Below are 25,590 nucleotides of genomic sequence, written 5' to 3'. Positions count from 1 at the left end.
AATGGAGGACAGTCCAACTGGATTTCTATAGGATGTCTAGAGGCCAGTTTGTCTATGCCTGGAAAGAGGTGTGTTTGTAATTATGCATGTGTCGGTATAAATATTGGCCCGGGTGTAATACCTCCATATGCCTTGATATACACATTGGAAGTATCGAAACGCGTTTGGTAGGTCTCCTTTCCTGTGGGGGACATCTGCACTTGACCCATTGGATGGATGGCGATTGCTGGGGATGCCAGGTTTACACCTTTATCAAATGCAATATATGTCTACTATTTCATCAAGTAGACCATTTCACTCAGTGAGAGGCTATTGTTACCCCTGTATGTTTTAGATATTCTAATATAAATAATGGTTTAACAATATTAGAGGCTTCTTGCTCTATCCATTGCATGTACCCTGGAGGAATCAATAAGGTTAACAAAGAAGCTCTTTAACCAGGAGATCCGACTATTGACTGCTGTTGGTGTCCAAATATTCCTTTGTTGAAAAGCGAATGTCTACCTATATATGTAGGCTACCAGATGTGGTCATTAAGTCTGGACTTATACCTCACTATATATCAGTTTTTTTACCGTCTTGCACTAAGTAAGGTTTTTCTTTGTTTTGTATTCTATCGAGGTGCACAACAAAAGAGGATCTAGTGAGATCACTTTAGATCACTTGTCTTGAATAAAGATTGTTTGGGAGAGTCTCCGTTGCTTTCCCTCAAAGAACCCTGCAGGTTACGATTGGAATCAATACAATATATACATTTAAGCACATTAAATCCTGCTTGTAACCTTTACAGGTTAAGTTATATGTTCACATCTGAAAGAAAAACTTTTTCTACTTCTGAAAAGGTGTTTGCATTTAAAGGGTACCAAACACCTTTTTATAATGGAGGCAGCCATTTTGTGGATTCACCAGCATTCTGCCTACCAAGTCCCTCAAAACTAATGAACTCAAGTGAACTGTGTTACAGCACGCCATAGCCCAACTCCTTCTTACCAGGTCGGCTCCCTGGTCAGCACCCTCCGCGGTGAAGTGTCTCCGCGGTCTTTTTCCCCGACCACTGCTGTAGACAGCTCTTCTCTTCCCTAGCTGCTGCAGGCAGCTCTGGCTCGAGGTGGCTGCGACTCCCCCGCTGTTTGAAATTAAAGAGACAGGCATGGCAAAACGTGATTGTCAGGAACTGTAGAGGAGAAGCCAGGGGATAGGGTGGCTAGGGAATAAGCAGGTGAATGACAGCTAGGTCTCCCTATTGTGGCCAAATTCAGGTTTGACTAGACCTCCCCAGAGGTGCGGAGTCTGACCCACTTGGTGGTCTTCACCAGTAACCCCTCCAGTCGGGATTTGGATTTCGCTGCACCAAGTGGGTAGGTTGAGGCCCTCTGGACAGGTACCTGGGAATGGCAGAAAGACCGGAACTATATTAAATGAATTAATACTTGGACACTGGAGTAAAGATATTACTTGAACACAGAAGTAGAAATTAATACTAGAACACTGGAGATGCATTGAATACTTGGATACTGGAGAGTAACTAAATACTTGAACACTGGTGATGAACTGAATACTTGAACACTGCTGAACAGAATACTTGAACACTGGTGATCAACCGAATACTTGAACGCTGGAGATGAACTTGAGGGTGTTAGAGATCCTAGTCGCAGGCTTGCTTGAGAACACAGGGAAATGTACTGGGAACTGCTACAGATTCAGGTGCTGATTTGCACAAAGAGACACAGAGAGAAGTGTACACAGGCATGTACTTGGGATTGCTAAAAGTCCAGCTGAGAGTAACTATTAGCAGGAAAGCTGACTCAACAGTAATACAGGGAAGCTGTAATAGAGCACACTACAAGACCCACAGGAATAACAACATAAAATACTGGAGTTCTGAGAGAGAGCTAAAGACTCAGACTGAAAATTAGCATGGAAGCGAATACAGGTAACACTGAAAAACTGTGAGAAGGCTGAAGCAACACTCTAAAGGAAATAACACAGAGCAACACTGGTGAGTATCACAGTCACTGGAACAGTGAAGTTGAACAGCAGTTTCCTGTTGTCAGACTTAAATATCCCTGGGTAGCTGATCATTGGATCAGCTGAGTGACCACAGGACTACCATTGGGAGAGACTAGTCAGGTGACATGGACCAACATGGCTGCACCCATGACCCCCCCCCGAAAACCAGAACGCACACATGGAAGTCCTAGCAGACCCCTGGGTGAATACTCAGTCACCACTCACCTCCACTCCCAGCGACTGAACACCTAAGCCCAAGGACGCCGGTGCAGATGTGAGTAGCGGCCGATCCCAGGCCGCATCCTGACAGTGATGTTATGTTGGCACCAAATTTGAATCCCCTTCCTAAATAAGGAAGTCCTTAGGAACTATTCAGTGCCAGAGTATTAGGCTCACTTCGATCTCCACTAGTACTCCCTTGATTCTGCCTGTCCCTTGGTGCTGCTTTGCCCAACTGCCTGCCTTTGGTTTCTCCAGAGCCCTCTAGCCCGGACAGTAGGAACCCAGTGAATGGGTGGTGACCTGCATATCGGACACAGCGAAGCCCAAACCAAGATGATTTGTATAAGCCTTGGACTACTCATCCAATATTAATTTTTGGTGGATTGTACCTTTTGGTATTTCGCACCCAGCTACTTGCCGCCCATTCGACATTTGGTACTGGCACGGGACAAAGTGACTCGGCTAACATTCAAAACTTAATACTTTATACCAACCTTTGAACTTGTTGCCAGTAGCGCTTTAGGCTGTCAGCCTTAGTAGCCGGGTTCCGTATCATCTGACGGGATCCTTGACTGACCGTGCGGCACTAGCATACTGCCCAGTTCAGACCAGTGGAAGAGCTGGGTACTTGGATTTAAGAAGCATCTCCTACAAACTCCCATCACTTGCCAGGCATCGGAACCTGCATTTAGCATATTCTACGGAGGTTGTCGGGGATCGATATGGCAATAGCAGTTAGAACAAGGAGTGTTTCAAGGATATGGTAATTACTTACCGCTTATTAAACTGCATTATGTATTCTAAATTATAAACACAAAGGAACAATCTAAACACCTACAGAGGAGAGCACAAATCCTTATTATTGAGTATACACCTGTTTTATCAGGATCACTCCTATGAGTATGTACTTACCGTTTTATACGTGAATTTTACTTTTTATCCTGCAGAGAGATATTTGCTACAAATTTCGGGACATTGCTAATTAGATACATTTGTTCTGGACAAGGATGTGTTATATTGTGTCATTTATCTGTGTACTTTTTATTTTTATTTTTGTGTGTCTTTGTTAATTTTTTTATGTATGGGATTGTGGCAATTAAACCTGCTTATTTAATTAATAGCTGGATTGGATCTTTTTGGAATTGCGCAGGCAGTTTTTCTAGATTACAAACCAAGATGAAGGCCACCAATACGCTAGACTCAAAGTCTCGGTTCTTGCCAATCCTATTTGTATGGTCACCGTCCATATTGTTTCAGCAAGTGACAAACTGATAAGCTGTATTTTCATGGACAGTGCTTCAGTCCACAAAATGGCTGCCACCACGGTGTTTAGGCAATAGGAAAACTTTTATTAATAAAATAACTAATTACTTCCTCAGTATTAAACTTATAAGTGGCACCTTATCCCCACTGTACGCTCACGTGTGGAAACACTTTGTATAGTTTTTATTTTAAGCATATTTTTATTTGAAAGCGGAGATCTAAAAACAGAAGACACGTCCCTTAATAGCCATCTTTTTAGGGTAAAGTTAAACACCAACAACATTATTTTTGAAAATTTATAAAATACCTGAAAAAATGTAGCAGGAGACAGGACACCATTTAAATTGACATTTATTTATATTTTTTTTTAGAAAAATTAACTAGAAGTGAGAGCTTCTGTAAGGTGTGAAGAATCTCCTCCCGTGTATTACAGTGTTATGTCTTTATATATGTTCTCTGGATAAAACGCTGTACACTTACAGATGTAGCAGTAGACTTTCACCCGTGTAAACTTGCGTGAGATTTCTGATGTTCAGTAAGATCTGATGTCTGTGTGAAACATTCCCCACACTCAGAGCATGACAACGGTTTCTCACTCGCGTGAGTTCGGAAATGTTTAACGAGAGTCGATTTTAATGAAAAACATTTCCCGCACTCAGAACACGGAAACGGTTTCTCACCCGTGTGAATTCGCTGATGTTTCCCAAGGTCTGTTTTCTCTCTAAAACATCTTCCGCACACAGAACACGGAAATGGCTTCTCTCCGCTGTGGATTTTCTGATGGTTAATAAGAGCCGATTGTACGGAAAAACATTTCCCACACTCAGGACATGGGTAAGGCGTCTCGCCGGTATGACTCCTGTGATGTTTAACAAGAGCCGCTCTCTCTCGAAAACATTTTGCACATTCAGAACATGAATACGGCTTCTCGTCAGAGTGAGTTTTTCGATGGATAACCAGATCGGATTTCCTCATGCAACATTTCCCACAGTCAGAACACGAAAACGGCTTCTCGCCCGTGTGGATTCTGAAATGTTTAAGGAGAGTTGACTTCAACGTGAAACGTTTCCCGCACTCGGAGCACGGAAAAGGCTTCTCACCTGTGTGAATTCGCTGGTGTTTAACAAGATCCCCTCTCTCTCTAAAGCATTTCCCACACTCTGAGCATGGGAACGGCTTCTTGTCTGTGTGAATTTTCTGATGCACAACAAGAGCCGTTCTGTGTTTAAAACTTTTCCCGCACTCGGAACACGGAAAGGGCTTCTCGCCGGTGTGAATTCGCTGATGTTTGACCAGGCCCGTTTTCCTTGTACAACGTTTCCCACAAACAGAACAGGAAAACGGCTTCTCACCAGTGTGGGTCTTCTGGTGCTCGTTAAGATTTGAGATCTGGGTAAAACATTTCCCGCAGTGGGTACAAGGAAATGGCTTCTCGCCCGTGTGAATTCTCTCATGTTTTATGAGATCTGTTTTCCGTGTGCAACATTTTCCGCAAACAGTACAGGAGAACGGCCTCTCATCTGTGTGATTTTGCATGCGTGTGGTGAGTTTTGCTTTTTGGGCAAAGTATCTATTGCATTCTGTACTGAAGAATATATCACCACCTTTGGGAGCTGTACTATGTGTAATAATATCTGATTTATCAGGAAAACAAGTCACATCTGTAGAGGGATCAGACGATAGATCTGTATTGTGAGGTTCTGGATGCATATTTGGGGTAATGGGGTTACCCCCTATAGCGTCTTGTGTAAGGCTGCTATCTTCTAACTTGCAATCTGGATATACAATGAGATGTTCCTTCAAGATATTCCTGCTGCTAGGTCCATCTGCTGGAGAAAAGATACATGTAAGGAAATATGAATTATTACAATATAGCATCATGCTAAATATTCCATACTATGAATTTTTAAACTGTTTATAAAATACAATTGTGCACATTGTATCAAATTGTGAAATTCATATATCATCCTGAATATCAGGAAATTATACAACAATATGTTTCATTTACAGTTTTATCCTGGACAAATCAAGAGACATCTTGCTCTCAGAATCCGGGGGAAAATGTCAAATCTAACATCACATCTAATAGAAATGAAGACTAATGTGTGGTCAAGTTTAGTGCGTCAAAGGGAGGACCAAGGTTACTCTTCTCATTGTCTAAAAAGTCAGTATGATATATCTGGGGTCTGTGAATAAAAGTCAGACTGAAGGACTGTGTATCTAAATGTTTGCCACACACCAGAGTGTGGGGAGGAGACTGGTCAGATCTCTGGGCTGGTAACACACAGTGACATGATGTGAGGGGGAGAGCAGGATTATAATAGGGGCTGATGGCTCCTGACTCCCCAATTGGGCAGATACTTTCCCTCATTAGTCTGTAGTGACAGAGGAGGGTGTAGGATAAGAGAGTGCTGTAGTGACAGAGGAAGGTGTAGGATAAGAGATTGCTGTAGTGACAGAGGAGGGTGTAGGATAAGAGAGTGCTGTAGTGACAGAGGAGGGTGTAGGATAAGAGAGTGCTGTAGTGACAGAGGAGGGTGTAGGATAAGAGATTGCTGTAGTGACAGGAGGGTGTAGGATAAGAGAGTGCTGTAGTGACAGAGGAGGGTGTAGGATAAGAGAGTGCTGTAGTGACAGAGGAGGGTGTAGGATAAGAGATTGCTGTAGTGACAGAGGAGGGTGTAGGATAAGAGATTGCTGTAGTGACAGAGGAGGGTGTAGGATAAGAGAGTGCTGTAGTGACAGAGGAGGGTGTAGGATAAGAGAGTGCTGTAGTGACAGAGGAGGGTGTAGGATAAGAGAGTGCTGTAGTGACAGAGGAGGGTGTAGGATAAGAGAGTGCTGTAGTGACAGAGGAGGGTGTAGGATAAGAGAGTGCTGTAGTGACAGAGGAGGGTGGAGGTTAAGAGATTGCTGCAGTGACAGAGGAGGGTGTAGGATAAGAGAGTGCTGCAGTGACAGAGGAGGGTGTAGGATAAGAGAGGGCTGTAGTGACAGAGGAGAATGTAGGATAAGAGATTGCTGTAGTGACAGAGGAGGGTGTAGGATAAGAGAGTGCTGTAGTGACAGAGGAGGGTGTAGGATAAGAGAGTGCTGTAGTGACAGAACAAGGAGAATATGTGACTGTTCTGTACTTAGTGATTATTACACACCTGTGCTATCTGTAGGGATTTCCTCCTCCTTACAATGCTCATCGCCCATCACATACGGCTCTTCGCCACCAACAATATCCGATTCATCAATCTTCGCACCCCTCAGGTCTTCACACTAAAAATAAAAACAAATATGTGGAATATCACCTTACATTATGTTTACATTAATAAATTCCGGAAGACTAAACGGATAAATGACTGTTTAAAAAAGTAAAAAAACAAACAGTCTTCATCTCCCTTTTATTTGCAGTCACAATTTCAACATTAATATAGGTAAAAACAAAGGGCATTCGCTCATCCTCACACTTATTGCTGTTATGAGTTGAATTCCGCATAGAGAGAGACTGAAGCGGATTAGACGGGAGTGACGCCTCCAGCTATTGGCTGCTGGCTGATAACACTGCTGGATGTATATTTAGATCTACGATAAATGACAACTGAAAGAATCAGCCTAGTGATGGCTTTGTCCTGTACATCATCTCCGTGGGCAGATGCAGTAATTAACCATCAGGGTCTTATTCTGAGTCAGACGGACCTCTGTGCACAGGGACAAACAGCGTTTTCTTGCATACAAGAGACAGACAGGTCATTGCGTTTCTGATTGTAAATATTCTGCGCCATACGAAACTCGGGTCAGATCTGTCTCAGATCCAATAAAATAGGGCATTTCGGGGTTGAGAAACGGTCTTGTGGGAGTTGTAAAGCTCTGTGCGATTCTGAGGGGAAGCCGGTATCTGACGGATCCCCTGCCCCCAGCACGGGGCTGGTACACGTGCAGAAACTAATGATGACAGATGTGGCGTTTGGCGTACAATCCATGGGCGGCGCGGCTTCCCGTTTGCACTCGCACGATCCCCCACATTAGCGTAAGGTAGTAAGTCAGATATCCGCGGCTGCCGGTAACTACAGTCACTTGGTGTGCGACTAAGAACCAGCCCTTATTCCGATATTGCTCCAAGTCACAAGGTGATAAGGCCAAAAGTGGGGCGTATAGGTCCCAGATTCCTATGAGATTGTCACGTATCCCCCTCTATAACTTTATTACACAATAGTGTGTCCTACTTGGGTATAAGCAGCATGTAGTAACTGCAGGTACATAACAAACATTGGCCCTGATTCAGAGCCGGAAGCTCTGACCAGAGCGCTCGCTCTGAATCAGGGCCCTCCTTAATATGGAGCGTCCTCCTGGACGCTCGTATAGCTGTGGGTCACCACCCACAGCATATACGAGCGTGCAACAAGAAGGTCGCGATGGTCTTGACCATCGCGACCATCGGACTTGCGAGTGAAACCCTGTGGTCGGGTTTCTCGACCACAAGCCCTGGAGTGATTTTGGCTCTATCAGAGCCTCTATCGGGGTCTCGCATCAAAGGGGGCGTGCTGTCGATGGTGAGTGACAGCACGCCCCCTTTGGTGGGCGTGCCGGGGGCGTGGCTGCCCAGACGGAGGTGTTCCCATGGGAACGCCTACCGTCTGGGTCCGGCCCCACTGACATCAGTAGTGATGTCAGTGGGAGTGATTTTGGCTCTGATAGAGCCAAAATCACTCCAGGGCTTGCGTCAGCGAGACCCTACTGCAGGGTCTCGTCGCAAGCCCGATGGTCGCGATGGTCTTGACCATCGCGACCATCATCATGGACGCTCGCATAAGCTGTGGGTGGTAACCCACAGCTATGCGAGCGTCCAAGAGGCAGCTCCATTTTTAGGGAGGAGGGCCCTGATTCAGAGCGAGCGCTCTGGTCAGAGCGTTCGGCTCTGAATCAGGCCCTCAGTGTTATAAGGAACTGGTGCTTCTGAGACAGGACGCACTTTTCTGTGATGCTGTAAAATAGGATATTACATGCCAATCATATTCCCTGGATTGTGCGCCCGCCATGTATTCTCCCTCTGTGGTAACGGTCACGATGAACCCTACAGTGATTTGAGAATCACAGATTACTGCAAATTGTGTTTAAATACCAATGTAGGCAGCACAGACAATGTAATGGTTAGCGTTACTGCCTCACAACACTGAGGTTGTGGGTTCGATACCACCACGGCCATAACTGTGTGGAGTTTGTATATTCTCCCAGTGCTTGCGTGGGTTTCCTCCAGGTACTCCGGTTTCCTCCAGGTACCCCAAAAATATACTGGTAGGTTAATTGGCTCCCCACAAAATTGACCATAGTGTGTTTGTTTGCGAGAATGTGATAGGGAATATAGAGTGTAAGCTTCATTGGGGCAGGGACTGATGTGAATGGCCAATTATTCTCTGTTAAGCGCTGCGGAATATGTGTGCGCTATATAATAACTGGTAATTAATCAATAATAAATTTTACATGAAACCTTAAAAGAGCCAAAAACAATTAGATCACATCATTTTTTTCTAAACCAAACTGATCTGGCTATCTGATAACCACGAATATTGTTGCTTGCAGAATAATTTCCGAAGTTTTTTTTTTATATTGCAATACCTTATAGCAGGGGTGGGGAACCTTTTTTCTGCCGAGGGCCATTTTAAAATATATAACATTATTCGCGGGCCCGGTGCAGGCCACGCCCCCTCCGTGTGATGTCACACAGGGATGGGGCCACAATCACCAGTGATTACAGCAATGCCTGGAGCATCCTGAGGCAGCGGTGTGACAGTCTGAGGCGTCCTAAGGGAGCACATGCTGGCACTTCTGCATAGATTCTGGCTGCTGGGTGCCATTATAGGTACCCTGCTATCCAGATGAGGCTAGCAGAGAAAAGCTCAGAGGGCCAGACCAAATGATTCCGGGGGCCTTATACGGTTCCCGGGCCTGAGGTTCCCCATCCCTGCCTTATAGTATCTGTTGACCATATCAAATGAATGAAATCAAAAATAAAACAATAAAAACAATTACATTTACCTTAAAATCCCATGAGATTATGCGATTCTCCTCTGTATCATCCTGGGAATAAAGAGGACAGGGACATCTCTCTGGGGTATTCCTGTTACTGGCTCCATCTGTAGGAGACACACAGAGTACATTGTATATATGAGATTATCAGATGATGTGTATATAGGTGGCCCCATAGCTGCTCTCCCCATTACAATAAATGACAGTCTCCTCTTACCCAGTGATGTGAGGGGCCAGTGATTCTCCATCATCACGTCCTTGTACAGACCCCTGTGTCCTTCTATATACTCCCACTCCTCCATGGAGAAATAGACAGTGACGTCCTCACACCTTATAGGAACCTGACACACACAATGATACAGTCATCACCCAGACACATCCCCTGGTGTTACTGTATAATGTCCCATTCCCAGCAGTCACCTCTCCAGTCATCACCCAGACACATCCCCTGGTGTTACTGTATAATGTCCCATTCCCAGCAGTCACCTCTCCAGTCATCACCCAGACACATCCCCCGGTGTTACTGTATAATGTCCCATTCCCAGCAGTCACCTCTCCAGTCATCACCCAGACACATCCCCCGGGCAGTCACCTCTCCAGTCATCACCCAGACACATCCCCCGGTGTTACTGTATAATGTCCCATTCCCAGCAGTCACCTCTCCAGTCATCACCCAGACACATCCCCCGGTGTTACTGTATAATGTCCCATTCCCAGCAGTCACCTCTCCAGTCATCACCCAGACGCGTCCCCTGGTGTTACTGTATAATGTCCCATTCCCAGCAGTCACCTCCCCAGTCATCACCCAGACGCGTCCCCTGGTGTTACTGTATAATGTCCCATTCCCAGCAGTCACCTCCCCAGTCATCACCCAGACGCGTCCCCTGGTGTTACTGTATAATGTCCCATTCCCAGCAGTCACCTCCCCAGTCATCACCCAGACGCGTCCCCTGGTGTTACTGTATAATGTCCCATTCCCAGCAGTCACCTCCCCAGTCATCACCCAGACGCGTCCCCTGGTGTTACTGTATAATGTCCCATTCCCAGCAGTCACCTCCCCAGTCATCACCCAGACGCGTCCCCTGGTGTTACTGTATAATGTCCCATTCCCAGCAGTCACCTCCCCAGTCATCACCCAGACGCGTCCCCTGGTGTTACTGTATAATGTCCCATTCCCAGCAGTCACCTCCCCAGTCATCACCCAGACGCGTCCCCTGGTGTTACTGTATAATGTCCCATTCCCAGCAGTCACCTCCCCAGTCATCACCCAGACGCGTCCCCTGGTGTTACTGTATAATGTCCCATTCCCAGCAGTCACCTCCCCAGTCATCACCCAGACGCGTCCCCTGGTGTTACTGTATAATGTCCCATTCCCAGCAGTCACCTCCCCAGTCATCACCCAGACGCGTCCCCTGGTGTTACTGTATAATGTCCCATTCCCAGCAGTCACCTCCCCAGTCATCACCCAGACGCGTCCCCCGGTGTTACTGTATAATGTCCCATTCCCAGCAGTCACCTCTCCAGTCATCACCCAGACGCGTCCCCCGGTGTTACTGTATAATGTCCCATTCCCAGCAGTCACCTCTCCAGTCATCACCCAGACGCGTCCCCCGGTGTTACTGTATAATGTCCCATCCCAGCAGTCTCCTCCCCAGTCATCACCCAGACGCGTCCCCCGGTGTTACTGTATAATGTCCCATTCCCAGCAGTCACCTCCCCAGTCATCACCCAGACGCGTCCCCCGGTGTTACTGTATAATGTCCCATTCCCAGCAGTCACCTCCCCAGTCATCACCCAGACGCATCCCCCGGTGTTACTGTATAATGTCCCATTCCCAGCAGTCACCTCTCCAGTCATCACCCAGACGCATCCCCCGGGGTTACTGTATAATGTCCCATTCCCAGCAGTCACCTCTCCAGTCATCACCCAGACACATCCCCTGGTGTTACTGTATAATGTCCCATTCCCAGCAGTCACCTCTCCAGTCAGCAGCTGAATGATCTTGTTGGTGAGTTCCAGGATCTTCTGGTCATTGTGTCTCTCATGTAACAGTGAGTGAGGTGGAGACACTTGAGTCCTGCTCAGTCCTCCGGACACACAAGAGTAGCTGTTGAGTTTCAGATGCTCTTCAAATGTCTTTTTCACTACTATATACTCCTGTGTATTAAGATACAGTGATTATTTCCTCCCCAATCAGGTCCCTGTGTTAGTAATAGAGATAATAGTGATGTCACTGTGACACTCCCAGACTCCCTCATCTACCCAGTCAGGTCCCTGTGTTAGTAATAGAGATTATAGTGATGTCACTGTGACACTCCCAGACTCCCTCACCTCCCCAGTCAGGTCCCTGTATTAGTAATAGAGATAATAGTGATGTCACTGTGACACTCCCAGACTCCCCTCACCTCCCCAGTCAGGTCCCTGTGTTAGTAATAGAGATAATAGTGATGTCACTGTGACACTCCCAGACTCCCCTCACCTCCCCAGTCAGGTCCCTGTGTTAGTAATAGAGATAATAGTGATGTCACTGTGACACTCCCAGACTCCCTCACCTCCCCAGTCAGGTCCCTGTGTTAGTAATAGAGATAATAGTGATGTCACTGTGACACTCCCAGACTCCCTCACCTCCCCAGTCAGGTCCCTGTGTTAGTAATAGAGATAATAGTGATGTCACTGTGACACTCCCAGACTCCCTCACCTCCCCAGTCAGGTCCCTGTGTTAGGAATAGAGATAAGAGTGATGTCACTGTGACACTCCCAGACTCCCCTCACCTCCCCAGTCAGGTCCCTGTGTTAGTAATAGAGATAATAGTGATGTCACTGTGACACTCCCAGACTCCCCTCACCTCCCCAGTCAGGTCCCTGTGTTAGTAATAGAGATTATAGTGATGTCACTGTGACACTCCCAGACTCCCTCACCTCCCCAGTCAGGACCCTGTGTTAGTAATAGAGATTATAGTGATGTCACTGTGACACTCCCAGACTCCCTCACCTCCCCAGTCAGGACCCTGTGTTAGTAATAGAGATAATAGTGATGTCACTGTGACACTCCCTCACCTCCCCAGTCAGGTCCCTGTGTTAGTAATAGAGATAAGAGTGATGTCACTGTGACACTCCCAGACTCCCCCCACCTCCCCAGTCAGGTCCCTGTGTTAGTAATAGAGATAATAGTGATGTCACTGTGACACTCCCAGACTCCCCTCACCTCCCCAGTCAGGTCCCTGTGTTAGTAATAGAGATAATAGTGATGTCACTGTGACACTCCCAGACTCCCTCACCTCCCCAGTCAGGTCCCTGTGTTAGTAATAGAGATAATAGTGATGTCACTGTGACACTCCCAGACTCCCTCACCTCCCCAGTCAGGTCCCTGTGTTAGTAATAGAGATTATAGTGATGTCACTGTGACACTCCCAGACTCCCCTCACCTCCCCAGTCAGGTCCCTGTGTTAGTAATAGAGATAATAGTGATGTCACTGTGACACTCCCAGACTCCCTCACCTCCCCAGTCAGGTCCCTGTGTTAGTAATAGAGATTATAGTGATGTCACTGTGACACTCCCAGACTCCCTCACCTCCCCAGTCAGCAGGTAGATGATCTCCAGGGTGAGATTTAATATTCTCTCAGTCATGTCCATCCTCAGTCAATTAGGTGATTCATGAAAAACTCTTCTCAACGCATCTGCTTCATGTGACCGTACAGGATGATCTAGAACCAGACAATAATATAGATAAAAGACTATTACATTAAACTTGAAATTACATGTTTAATTCTGTAGACATTTTGATGAATTAAAAAGAGATGTAATAGAGCTCAGGGTCTATTTCACTAATACTAATCCCTACGTAACTGGAATCACTGGTCAGATACACTCACAGGCTGTATTCCGGGGATGTGCATATGGTATGGTAACGCTAGACAATAAGTGTGGGGGAAGACGGGTCCTGATATCGGTGGGAATAATGATTCCCATGGGCATCTCAGGCCCCTGTATGTATTTCATTTTACTGCTATAAGTCTCCAGGACGTGGACCAGAGAAGTGGCAGGAATTCTCTGTACAGCGCTGCAACATTGGCGGCGCCATATATGTACTATACTATAATAATAATTACAGATCCCCAAGTGGCTGGGTGGTTGATGGATCTATCTGTGTCTATAATGTATCCTCTCCCCAGTTTGTTATGGGGGTGTTGATATGGGTTACAGCAACTGTGTGCAGTCTGCACCAGGCTAATTGATGTACCCCCTGCAATTTCCCCCTCCTGTAGTCCCATATATAGTGAGATGAGGACATGAAATAAGACACCATGTAATATACAACGTAGGAGAGATTGCAATCCCTACAACAACACAATCTGACCCCAGCCAGATGCCCCCCTCCATCCCACAACAACAAGGCACAGAGCCCGGCAGCGGCCATTACCTGGGTCATCACTAGTAGTAGCACTATTTCAAGTCATAACCGTAGCACTACAGGCAGCGGAGACTACTTCCGCCTTTAACTGTGCGTCCTCTAGCGGCAGACTCCGGCCCGGAAGTTTACACAGACATCACTTCCTGTGTGTGCGTTCCACCTGAGAGGCAGGAAATGAGGTGGAACGCAGAACCCGGAAGCGCAGGAATAGATGTGACCAGTAGGTGGAAGAGGTGGACAGGTAAATGGGGTAAGGAGCCAGGTTTGGGTTATATATCCCCTGCTGGGCTCAGGTAGTACTGTGCTCTCACATAGGGAAGAGGAGCCATTGCAGCTGCTGCTGGCACTCACCCAGGTGAGGACATTCCCTATAAACTATAATTATAGTTCTGTGTCTTGTTATTGTGACTATGAGAGGGATGTTCATCTTATCCCACTGTGTATATAGGAATGGAGGGGGAAGATTACTGGGACATGTATTAGGCTGGTGTATTGTGCCACAGCAACTTAAACCCATGGCAACATACTGGAAGACTATACAAATGCTATATATATTTGATATATATATAATATTCATCCATAAACCTTGTGCTCCCATCATACAGCATCTGGGGACCTGCACTTCTCTATTGCTGCGACTGGAAAGACGGACACCCCACTCTCCTCCCTCCTCACAGTGCCCGTCCTACTCTCATCACCATTATTTACTGATGACAGCACCTCACTCTGGGAGCAAGTAAGTATGCACTCCCCCTGATGATGGACGGATCTTCAATGTATTAGCATATTCCGAGACCGTCAGATCATTGCTGTCAGCGTGCCAAACCAGTGATATATGTTAGGAATTCAAAATGTCCTTTAGTAATCAGTTAATTTATTTTCTGGTTTTAGATCAGTCTCCAAGGTCGCACAAACCGGTCAGTTGAGGATGGTTCTGTATTCCGTAGGCCCCAAAGCTTCATTACTGGCAAGTACTACCAGCCCTTGGTGGATTATGTTTTAGTCATGTACTAAATTTCAATAAATTAAGCTTATTGCACCATGAGGAGCATCTTCTGTTTTATTTGAGGCATATCTGGTTAGGTCTACAATGGAGTAGCCTGCAGGACCTCTGACGTCACAAACATGTGACCCGCAACAACAGGGGAGGAGCAAGGTTCAGAACATGGGGCCAAAAGTGTACGCTCGCCACAAGCTTGTATTCCCCCCTCTATGCCCACGTGGATAGTAACAGTGGTAGCTGACCGACCCTGTCGTAGAGGTCACGTGATTGTGACGTCAGAGGTCCTTCTGCCAACATGGATCTACCATCAACCATATCTGTATGGGGATTGAAGTTGAAGACATTCATCTAGAAAGACCTGCTGATTGCGGAACTGGATTAAATATCATGAAGTTTGGAGTGATTAATACCTCAGCAATAAGGGTCGCTTTACCAATTTGAATTATATCTTACAGAATATGCACTTCTTCAATTCTCTGTGCATGCCATCATACTGGCCATACTCCATTCAAACAACTCTGTCGTCTTAACCCATTGTCTAAAAGGATCATCTCTACCCTATATTAACAGCAAAAAGACCATCACAAATAAGTGTGGGAAAAGGACACAGGGAGACCATGGACCAAGAGGAATTGTCCAAAATAAAAGCTTACCTCGGTTATACTCCAGGAAAATTCATACAAGGTATTTTACCAATGCATTGACTCCCAAATCGCTTACACTCCTTCCCTAACAGTAAGGCGTATATTTATTAAAGGGCAGGTTTTTAGAAGTGGAGATGTTGCCCATAGCAACCAATCAGATTCTAGCTATCATCTTCTAGAAGGTGCTAGATAAGTAGAATCTGATTGGTTGCTATGGGCAACAACTCCACTTCTAAAAACCCGTACCATAGTAAATATATCCCTAAGGGGCATATTCAATTGGGGGCGAGATTTAGCGAGGTATAAAAAAATGTAAAAAGTGGTTGAGGGGTTGAGCTGAAAACCCTGCGGCGCCTAAAAAAAACTAAAATTATACTCACCTGTACATTGGTCTCCGGCTCCCGGTGGCCTCCTCTTCATCTTGTCACTGGGGAGGAGGCTGCTGGGAGGTGCAAGGGTTGCTAAGAGATGTAGTTCTTCCAGTGACGGCTACATTGGGAATACATTGGAGGGGGGGGGGAGGTCACACACACACACACTTACAGATACACTGCTGCAGATGTGCCGGCTCCTGACGTTGGAATCAGAAGACAGCGCTTTGGAAGGTGAGTAATTACTGACTAAGCTAAACTTCCAATTGCTTAATTAGTCATTAGCAGGGGTGCCGCCGAGGTCCCAGAGCATTTCTTGACTATTTTTCCCAAAAATTTGGATTTTAGAGGAAAATTGGTCATGCTATGAAGGTGCTCACAAAAAAATTTCCCGCCGCTCAACAACTGAAAAACCTCACACCTTGAGTGTACAAGGGTGGAACTAGAATTATTTGGGCTTCATAGCAACATTTTGAAAGTTGCCCCTTCTCTTGCATAATGAAGTTTTGTAAGATGCCTACTAATGGCCTAACAATTTGCTCTAAGACCCAACAGTGTTGGTATGGCGATTCATTTTAGTTGTATACAAATTTTTTTTTACACGTTTTTTTTTTTTTACTATACTGCTAGGTGTTTTCACTATATAATCATTACCATATATTCCAGCAGTAAATAAATGTATGTAGTTCACACCGTATCCGGTCAGATGGTTGACGGTAACCAAGTCGATAGGCAACATGTCAACATCCTCCAAAAAGTTGACATGTTCACAATGTGGATAGCTGAAATGTTGACAGTATCAGAACGCCGACGGTTAGGGTTAGGCGCACCAGGGAGTATTAAGATCAGGCTGCGAGGGGGAGGTTTGGATTAGGCTGCAGGGCGAGTAGGCAATGGTGGGATGGTTAGAGATAAGGGAGGTATACTTACCGGGGCACCGGCACATGAGAATCCTCCACCAGAACTAACAGTGCACTGCCGGGACCCGGAAGACACTGTAGCTGCCGGGACCGGGTAATTGACCGCTGGGCCACCAGGGACGTTGCGTCGACATTCTATCTTCTCGATACGGTCAATGTCGACATGTTAAGCATGTCGTCATTTCGACAATGTTGACCTAACATACCAAACCCATCCACACAGCCCGGGGAAGGGTTGGAAAGGTCTGCCTGGGTGAGTGACACTGCCTTAGACAGGAACGGGGCCCCTTGTGTTGTGTCTGATTCCGCCTCCTGTCTGGTTTCACTTTCTTGTACTTGTACCCAAGTCCCAGGGCCGAGCTCGCCTGCCACAATGACTTCTGCCGCCTTTGCTGCAGTCTGCGCAGGTGCACACGGTACTCTGCAGACTTCGCCAAGTTTGCCTATTTCTTCATTCTGCCCTGTCCTGTTTGGCTGCATCGCTGGCGACTCTCTGGCTCCACCTACTGTACTGTCATGCTGCATGCAGTCAGTCCATCCCACCAGTCATAATATTGTTAGGAGAGGAGGGTGGGCAGCACAGAGGGGGCTTCACTAGACTAATGCATATTTGGGTGCAGCGGGAAGGTGGGCCCAGGAGGCAATCTGAGCCTCATAGCCACTGCACCCATGGTCACATATCCATGATCGCCCTGCCAGCTAGACAGTCTGCCCATAGGTCAGCTTTATATGTCTCCCCCTGGCTTTGTGCTAACTCAACATAACATGGAAGGGACTAAGCTCAATTACCTCTGGCTTTTGGCAGCGGCAGCTGAACATGTATTACCCCTGGGACCAGTCCAACCAGAGCCGTATTCATGCGTCAGCATTGTCCTGGGGAGAGGCCCCTTCTGCCCTGCATCTGTGTATTTTTAAACCCCTCTCGCATAGCCACTTACCAGGGGCTACCCCTGGACCTTCCCAGTCTTTAGCTCACTTGCAGGCTCCAGCATGTCTGCTAAAGCAGGATGTGACTCAGTGGGATTTCTGTTGCCTGTACATAGACCCAACGGCCAGGAGGCACATCACTGTACACAAACAAACAGCATTTTAACATACTAGCATCTTGGCTCCACCTTGAACCATTTAAGATTTGCACGCTGTAGAGAAACATAGTATGGGATTTACTTCAATATATTTACTTAACTGATCGATCCTGTACAGGACATAAATACAGTGCATACAATCGGAGGGTGTCTTGATTTGGGACTTGAAACTAATTGATCTTTAAATTTGTAATATAAAATCTCTCAAGAAAGCTTGATTATGAATTCTTTATTATATCCTGACACATTTTTCATAGGCTAATAACATATGGATGTCAACATATGGGGCCTGATTATGAGTAGCGAGCATTGCCGATGTTAACATTGGAGGCCATACTGTGACGGAGAATCTGCACTTACCATCGGGCTGCTGCAAGTTTACAATAGCGCGACCGATGGCGGCATCTAGAGCTGCACCAGGCGGTATTACAGAGTCTAAAGGCGCACAAAGCGGACGCCTCAGTCTTTGCACCATCATATGAAGGCTTGAACACCGGGGGAAGGGCTGATACAAGCATTAGCGAAAAGTCACAGGCGCGACTACGCCAACTTACGCTAAAGCGGCCGCAGCAGCGCATGACTCAGAATCACGCCCATGTGTCATCGCATTCTGTTATCAGATACAGTTGATAAAGGCCTTTAGCACTAAATGCCATACAAGCTGATTATATCATCTAAGCATTTTCCTTTCATAATTATCCACAGCGCCGTACTGTACGGTGAACACGTCCTTCAAGACTTAACACATTTTCACATGGTTCATAATTCCGTTTAAACCACGATTACTCCCTGATCTTTTAAACAAAAATAAAGGAGAAATATTGACAATAATAATCCTCCATGTAAATTCTGCAGAGATGTGATTGAAGCCCCAAAATAACTTCTCAGCGCAAGAACTGAACGATATAACACTCAGGTGTAGATTCACCCTAAAGGAATAAAAAATAAAATAGAGCACAGGTTCTCAAACTCGGTGCTCAGGACCCCAAACAGTGCATGTTTTCCAGGTCTCCCCACAGAATCACAAGTGAGATATTCGCTCCACCTGTGGATCTTTTAAAATGTGTCTGAGTAATGAACACACCTGTGCTGCTGCTGGGTGACCTGTACAACGTGACCCGTGTGGGATTCTGAGGACCGAGGGCCTGATTCAGACATGCTCGCGAGCGCTATGCGCTCGCAAGCGGGTCGATGGTGGCCCAGTGCGCATGCGCACAACGGAGCCAGCTCCGTCGTGCGCATGCGCGAGACCAGGATAGCTACGGGCAAACCGTTACTCCGGGTCTCGCACCAAAGGGGGCGTGCTGTCGATGTTGAGTGACAGCACGCCCCCTTTGGTGGGCGGGCCGGGGGAGTGGCTGCCCAAACGGAGGCGTTCCCATGTGAACGCCTCAGTTTTGGGCCGGCCCCACTGACATCACGAGTGATGTCAGTGGAAGAGATTTCGGCTCTCTGGGGCTTGCGGCCACGAGACCCTACCACAAGGGTCTCGTCGCAAGCCCGATGGTCTTGACCATCGCGACCATCTTCCTGGCCGCTCACTATAGCTGTGGGTGGTCACCCACAGCTATGCGAGCGGCCAGGAGGCCGTTCTAAAAAAAAAAAAGAATGACCCTGATTCAGAGCGAGCGCTCTGTCAGAGCGTCCGGCTCTGAATCAGGGCCCGAGTTTGAGAACCACTGAAATAGTGTACTGTATACAAGGTCTGATTCAGACCCGCTCGCAAGCGTGCGCGAGCCCCGGAGCGAGCAAGAAATCACTCGCTCCGGGGCTCGCCACAAAACGGGGCGGCTGTCGATGTTGATCGACAGCTTGCCCCGTTTTGTAGGCAGGGAGGGGGGGTGGCTAGCCAAACGGAGGCATTCCCGAAGGAACGACTGCCTTTTGAGGGCGGCCCTACTGATATCACTCGTGATGTCAGTAGTGAGCTTCCTGCTCTATTAGAGCAGGAAGCTCACTGGGGCTTGCGGGAACGAGACCCTACCACAAGGGTCTCGTCGCAAGCCCGATGGTCGTGACCATCACCTGGCCGCTCGCAAAAGCTGTGGGTGGTCACCCACAGCTTAGCGAGCGGCCCGGAGACCGGTTTAAAAAAAAAAAAAAAAGCAGCCGCTGTGATGCAGAGCGAGCGCTCGCTTTTTGCGAGCGGCTCTGAATCAGGGCCACAGTTCAAGGTATATCCAGCGTTAGCTATAAATTGTATCTCGATGGTATAAAAAAAAATGAAGATTGCTTGTAAATGCGATTGTCAAAGATGGATATCAGTTGCCTATAGAATACAAATTGGATACACATTTTTGCCTAATTGTGAATAAGAGGAACGTTTATACTGTATAGACACTATACAGTATAAAGGCTCCTTTTATTCGCGCATTAGTCAGTGCGCCACCTAGAGGTTACACACTTGATGATTTCAGAGGGCACTATGGCCCTGATTCAGAGCCAGACGCTCTGACCAGAGTGCTCGCTCTGAATCAGGGCCCTCCTCCATTAAAATGGAGCGTCCTCCTGGACGCTCGTATAGCTGTGGGTCACCACCCACAGCATATACAAGCGTGCAACAAGATGGTCGCAATGGTCTTGACCATCACGACCATCGGACTTGCGAGGGAAACCCTGCGGTCGGTTTTCCCAGCCGCAAGCCCAGGAGTGATTTTGGCTCTATCAGAGCCAAAATCACTCCCACTGACATCACTAGTGATGTCAGTGGGGCCGTCTGGCAGCCACGCCCCCGGCACGCCCACCAAAGGGGGCGTGCTGTCAATCAACATCGACAGCACGCCCCCTTTGGTGCGAGACCCCGAGTGATGGAAAGCCCGTCGCTCGCCGGGTCTCGCGCATGCGCACAACGGAGCTCCCTCCGTCGTGCACATGCGCAGTGGGGAACATCGACCCACTTGCGAGCGTACTACCGCTCGCGAGTGGGTCTGAATGACCCCCTATATCTTCTCTTATTTTTAAGAAACACCTAAACCAACCCTTTTGGGATTGGCCACGGTGACCATTATCGGATAGTGTTGGAAAAGTTTTCATTACACTTTATAAAAGGGGAGTGGGATGCACAAACAATATATTTAATGTAAATCCCTTCTTTGCAGAGAAAGCACTATTTTTGTTTTCACATTTTTGGGGGTTTAATCCTGGAGACCTCGGTGCTTGATTCTGAGCGGGAATGTGAACGGATTACGCGGATATCTGCACATGGGGCCTGATTGCGCACTACTCCATTTGTGAGAGACCTGCGCGAGTACAGGATCTATACGTTTGGGGGTGGGGCGGAGACTGGGACCGTTCTACAAAACAAGACATTTATGTAGGCACGTTCCCGGCCACGTCCCGCCAAAGCCATACACACGGACAGAGGGCCTGATTCAGAGCCGCTCGTAAGCGGCCACTCGTTCGCTCTGAGCGATGTTTCCACAACTGCGCATGCGTATGGGTCGTAATGCGCATGCGCAAACCAGTCATTGCGGTCGGAAATCGTGTGCTCGTAAAACAACAAGGGGCTGCTAATTTGATTGACAGGATGAGGCGTTTGTGGGTGGTAACGGGAAGGTGCTTGAAAACGGGGAGTGGAGATCCGAACGCAGGCGTGCCAAACGGTCAAAACGGCGTTTAATGGGTGTGCATAATTAGTAAAGGAGCATCATCAACCACGTCACTTGGTTGTCTTTTAGCCTGAACTGCTCGCAGTGATAGCGGTAGGAAAATGCTACCACAAGCACTGCGAGCAGTTCAGACGCCTTTCGATGTTCCCGATTAATCTAATAAATACTGGAGATGACGTGTGATGCGAACGGCAAAGGGGCGTCTTTACAAAATAGCGAGTGCATTTATCGGACGCTCGCTCAGACATAGAGGCGTCCACACACCGCAAAGAGCGAGCGCTCAATTTAAATATCCGGCCCCTTTTTAAGAACGAGCGTCCGCAAATAGCGTCTGGGTCTGAATCAGGCCCAGAGATCGCAAGTGAAGACGGACGGACCATGAGTTGGCGGAGCACACTTTCCGTGAAATTAGCTTTTCTGAGCGGGCGCATAGAACAGTTATGTCTAGTGAGAGTGTCATGTGGGCGCGCAAGCCGACTTCTGCGCTCGATCGTAGCGTGCAGTCGGAGGTTGGCCCCGTTTCAGTTGGAACTTTTGCACCCAGCATGCAGCGGGTAGAAGGTCCTACACTAATGGTGGCTGCGAACATAAAAACAGTGGGTGGGACGGCCTTCGCCAACGCACAGATCTGTGACATACACGGGCAGATTCTCTCACGAGCATAAGGAAGTAAGTAGGCTGCCACAACTGAACGGAAAATCGCCTGCAGGCGCACCAGGCTGAGAATCCGGTAATCCTGCAATCACCTCAATATTATTATTATTATTATTATTAGATTATTTAATATTGAACAATACACGCTCTTGTATTTTATTATATTTTTATAACGCCCTGGTTCATCTGCGCTGCTGGAAATAAAATCGCCCCCTAAGAAAGGTAACAGCGGGGACAGTATGGAAAGCCATTGTCCATTTTGTGCTCCAAAATAAACCCCCAGATCCAGACACATGTCCGCCTAAGAGTGAAGATTGCCCTGCAAGGTGGATTTTGATGGGCGGTTAGGCTGTTTTAGACCTTATAACAGATCAAGGGGGGGGGGGGGCGTATCAAGGCTTGGAGAGAGATAGGGTGAGGTTTCCCATAGCAACCAATCAGCTCCTGTCGTTTATTTATCACTGTCTTTCAAATGTTATGCTGGGCATACACTACCAGATAAAATGTCTGTCAGACCGACAGACATTTTATCCTGCCGGCTGCCAGCCGCAGAAGTCGCCGGCATACACGTGAGAGAAATCTTACAGTATATAGCCCAACATCCGCGCTCCGCCCCCGGGGGAGGAGACATTTCCTGTGTTCCTTCCGTAGGAAGGAACACAGGAAATGTCTGTCTGTCGGCTGCGCTGGGCATACACTGCCCGAGGCGGCCGACAGTTTACCCGCTAAATATCGCATCGGACAGGCATGCTGGACAATCCAGCATGCCCGACCGAGCAATATTTAACCCTCGGTCGCCCCTCCACACGCTACAATTATCGCGGCGATCCGCCGATATCGGGCGGATCGTCCCGATAATTGTAGCGTGTATGGCCAGCATTAGTTAGAAGTTGATTGGTTGCTCCAGGCAACTTCTTCACTTTATCTCCCTCCAAGGCTTGATACATCTCCCCTTGCGAATGTAAGATGACCGAGGATGACATGACACTGATTGATCACAAGATTGGCGGAGTATGTGGTCCAACTGAAAAAGTTTTGGCTTGTGCCCATTTGGCCCGAAGGTCGGTAGGTCAAATCAGATCAGTTACTAACATTCCTTTGTATTATTAATATATTGTATATTGTCCTCTTTGACTGCCATGCTGCATGCGATGACAGTGTACTACCAATTTAACGTGTACCAACATAGGACCTGTGCACCAACCAAACCCTACTGTGCGTCTCCTTGTTCCATGTAGAAAATGTAAGCAGATGTTTGATTGGTTGCAAGTTTCCTGAACAGCAGGGTTCATCGTTAACCTGGCATGCCACTGCTACAACGGACAGAGGGCCTGATTCAGACCCGCTCGCGAGCGCTATGCGCTCGCAAGCGAGTCGATGGTGGCCCAGTGCGCATGCACACGATGGAGCCGGCTCCGTCGTGTGCATGCGCGAGACCCGGATAGCGACGGCCAAACCATCGCTTCGGGTCTCATACCAAAGGGGGCGTGCTGTCGATGTTGAGTGACAGCACGCCCCCTTTGGTGGGCGGGCCGAGGGCGTGGCTGCCCAGACGGAGGCGTTCTCATGGGAACGCCTACCGTCTGGGGCCGGCCCCACTGACATCACAAGTGATGTCAGTGGGAGTGCTTTCGGCTCTATTAGAGCCGAAAGCACTCTGGGGCTTGCGGCAACGAGACCCTACCACAAGGGTCTCGTCGCAAGCACGATGGACCATCGCGACCATCATCTTGGCCATTCGCTATAGCTGTGGGTGACCATGCGAGCGGCCAGGAGGCCGTTCTGAAAAAAACAAAGCCCGGGCCTGATTCAGAGCGAGCACTCTGTCAGAGCGTCCGGCTCTGAATCAGGGCCAGAGCCCCTGTAAGATTGGACAGAGGACCAGCCAACTTCGGGTCCCGCGCAAAGTCATTTTTGACTCCCTCACCGCCAGTATTACCGATTCCCCTTCTAGAGTTTAAAACGTACATGCTGATAGGCCTTGAAGGTTAAGGGGGTCTATGTGCTAAGCCTTGGAGAGAGATAACGTGAACGGAGATAAAGTACCAACCAATCAGCACCTGTCACTTTTCAAACACAGCCTGTAAAGCGACAGTTAGGAGCTAATTGGTTGATTTTGACTTTCTCTCTCCCCCAGGCTTAGTACATAGGGCCTGATTCAGAGCCGCTCGTAAGCGGCAGTACGCTCGTTCCGAGCGATGTTCGCACTTCTGCGCATGCGTACGGTTTATAATACGCATGCGCGAACCAGTCAGTGCGGCCGAAAAACGTTTGTTCGCTATATAGCGAATGCCTGCTACTTTGAGTGACAGGATGAGGCGTATGTTGGTGGTAACAGGGGAAGGTGCTTGAAAACGGGGAGTGGAATTAAGAACGCAGGCGTGCTTAAAGGTCAAAACGGGCGTTTTAAGGGTGTGCATAATTAAAACAGCAGCGTCATTGACCACGTCACCTGGTTGTTTTATAGTCAAAACTGCTCGCAATATAGTGGTAGGAAAAACCAGCCACAAGAATAGCGAGCAGTTCATGCGCTGGTCGATGTACTCGATTAATCTAATATATAGCGGACATGACGTATGATGTGAGCGGCCAGGGGGCGTATTTTTCAAATAAACGTCCGCAAGTTTTGTTCGCTCGTTCAGACATGGAGGCGGCAACAGACCGCAAAGAGCGAACGGTTCATTTGAATAGCCACCCCCTTCTTCTGAACGAGCGAGCGCTAATTGCGTCCGGCTCTGAATCAGGCCCATAGACCCCAGAGTCCAAGCTGTTCTGTTACTAGTGGGGGAGACCGCAGTGTGTAAGTGATGTGGCAGGAGGTAAATTCTGTCTTGGACTAAGCTCCTGATTCTCAGTCGGGCCGATCTCTTTGCACGTACGCAGTTAGTGAGTTTTATCAAACAGCGCAAGTGCAGAAGCGAATGTATGCATTTTGGCATGTCTCAGTTCGGTTCCGAGTTGACCGGATCGGGGACATTGCGACCGCATTGAGCTGTTCTGTCTTGTGGCAGTGTCGTGGGCGTGGAGCTAGATTTCCGTGCTATTGTGAGTCGTGCATACGGGGCAGGGAAGCCTGTCCCAGACGGACCTCTTGCACCTAGTAGGATGACGGTTGCGGCTGTTGACGGCGAAACAGTGGGCGGAACGTCTTCCCGCATTAGCATAAGGTAGTAAATCTGGCATCGAAACCAGCATCACGCAAGCACCGCCACTATAAGTCCGACGCAGAATCAGCTCCTGAGCCTGAAGTGGGTAACCTTTTCTGTGCCACCCCATGTAGAGTCTTGAGCGAACCCTCTATCCCAGTAAAGACGCCACAGTCCAATAATGTAATATTTCATTTATTTATTCATTTCATAACTTTATTTTCTACAGCGCCGCCA

The 25,590-nt window shown here is 47.7% G+C and overlaps 1 protein-coding gene and 1 long non-coding RNA gene across 4 annotated transcripts; one reads left to right on the top strand and one right to left on the bottom strand.

The window, feature by feature from the left end:
- Positions 1-3,637: 3,637 nt before the first annotated feature.
- On the bottom strand, positions 3,638-14,017 carry LOC148505657 (uncharacterized). Of its 3 annotated transcripts, none has more exons than XM_088447929.1 (7): positions 13,932-14,017; positions 13,082-13,215; positions 11,488-11,667; positions 9,728-9,851; positions 9,520-9,617; positions 6,648-6,762; positions 3,638-5,324 (listed from the first exon to the last, which is right to left on the bottom strand). In XM_088447929.1, exons 2-7 carry the CDS (start codon positions 13,142-13,144, stop codon positions 3,994-3,996), a joined length of 1,911 nt encoding a protein of 636 aa, XP_088304055.1. In that variant the 5' UTR covers positions 13,145-13,215; positions 13,932-14,017; the 3' UTR covers positions 3,638-3,993. The 3 variants fall into 3 exon arrangements, with proteins under 3 accessions (XP_088304055.1, XP_088304057.1, XP_088304056.1); XM_088447931.1 differs by having other exon boundaries at positions 3,638-5,321; XM_088447930.1 differs by lacking the exon at positions 13,932-14,017 and adding an exon at positions 13,869-13,919.
- A 135-nt stretch (positions 14,018-14,152) lies between these two features.
- LOC148505656 (uncharacterized) lies at positions 14,153-14,909 on the top strand. The gene is made up of 3 exons (XR_015869871.1): positions 14,153-14,277; positions 14,528-14,658; positions 14,814-14,909. It is a non-coding gene; the product is annotated as an uncharacterized LOC148505656 (long non-coding RNA).
- The last annotated feature ends 10,681 nt before the right edge of the window (positions 14,910-25,590 follow it).

The sequence above is a fragment of the Taudactylus pleione genome, unplaced genomic scaffold (assembly GCF_031769625.1).
Source record: "Taudactylus pleione unplaced genomic scaffold, aTauple2 ptg000445l, whole genome shotgun sequence".
NCBI classification, from domain to species: Eukaryota; Metazoa; Chordata; class Amphibia; order Anura; family Myobatrachidae; genus Taudactylus; species Taudactylus pleione.
This window is presented reverse-complemented; position numbering and strand designations above follow the sequence as displayed.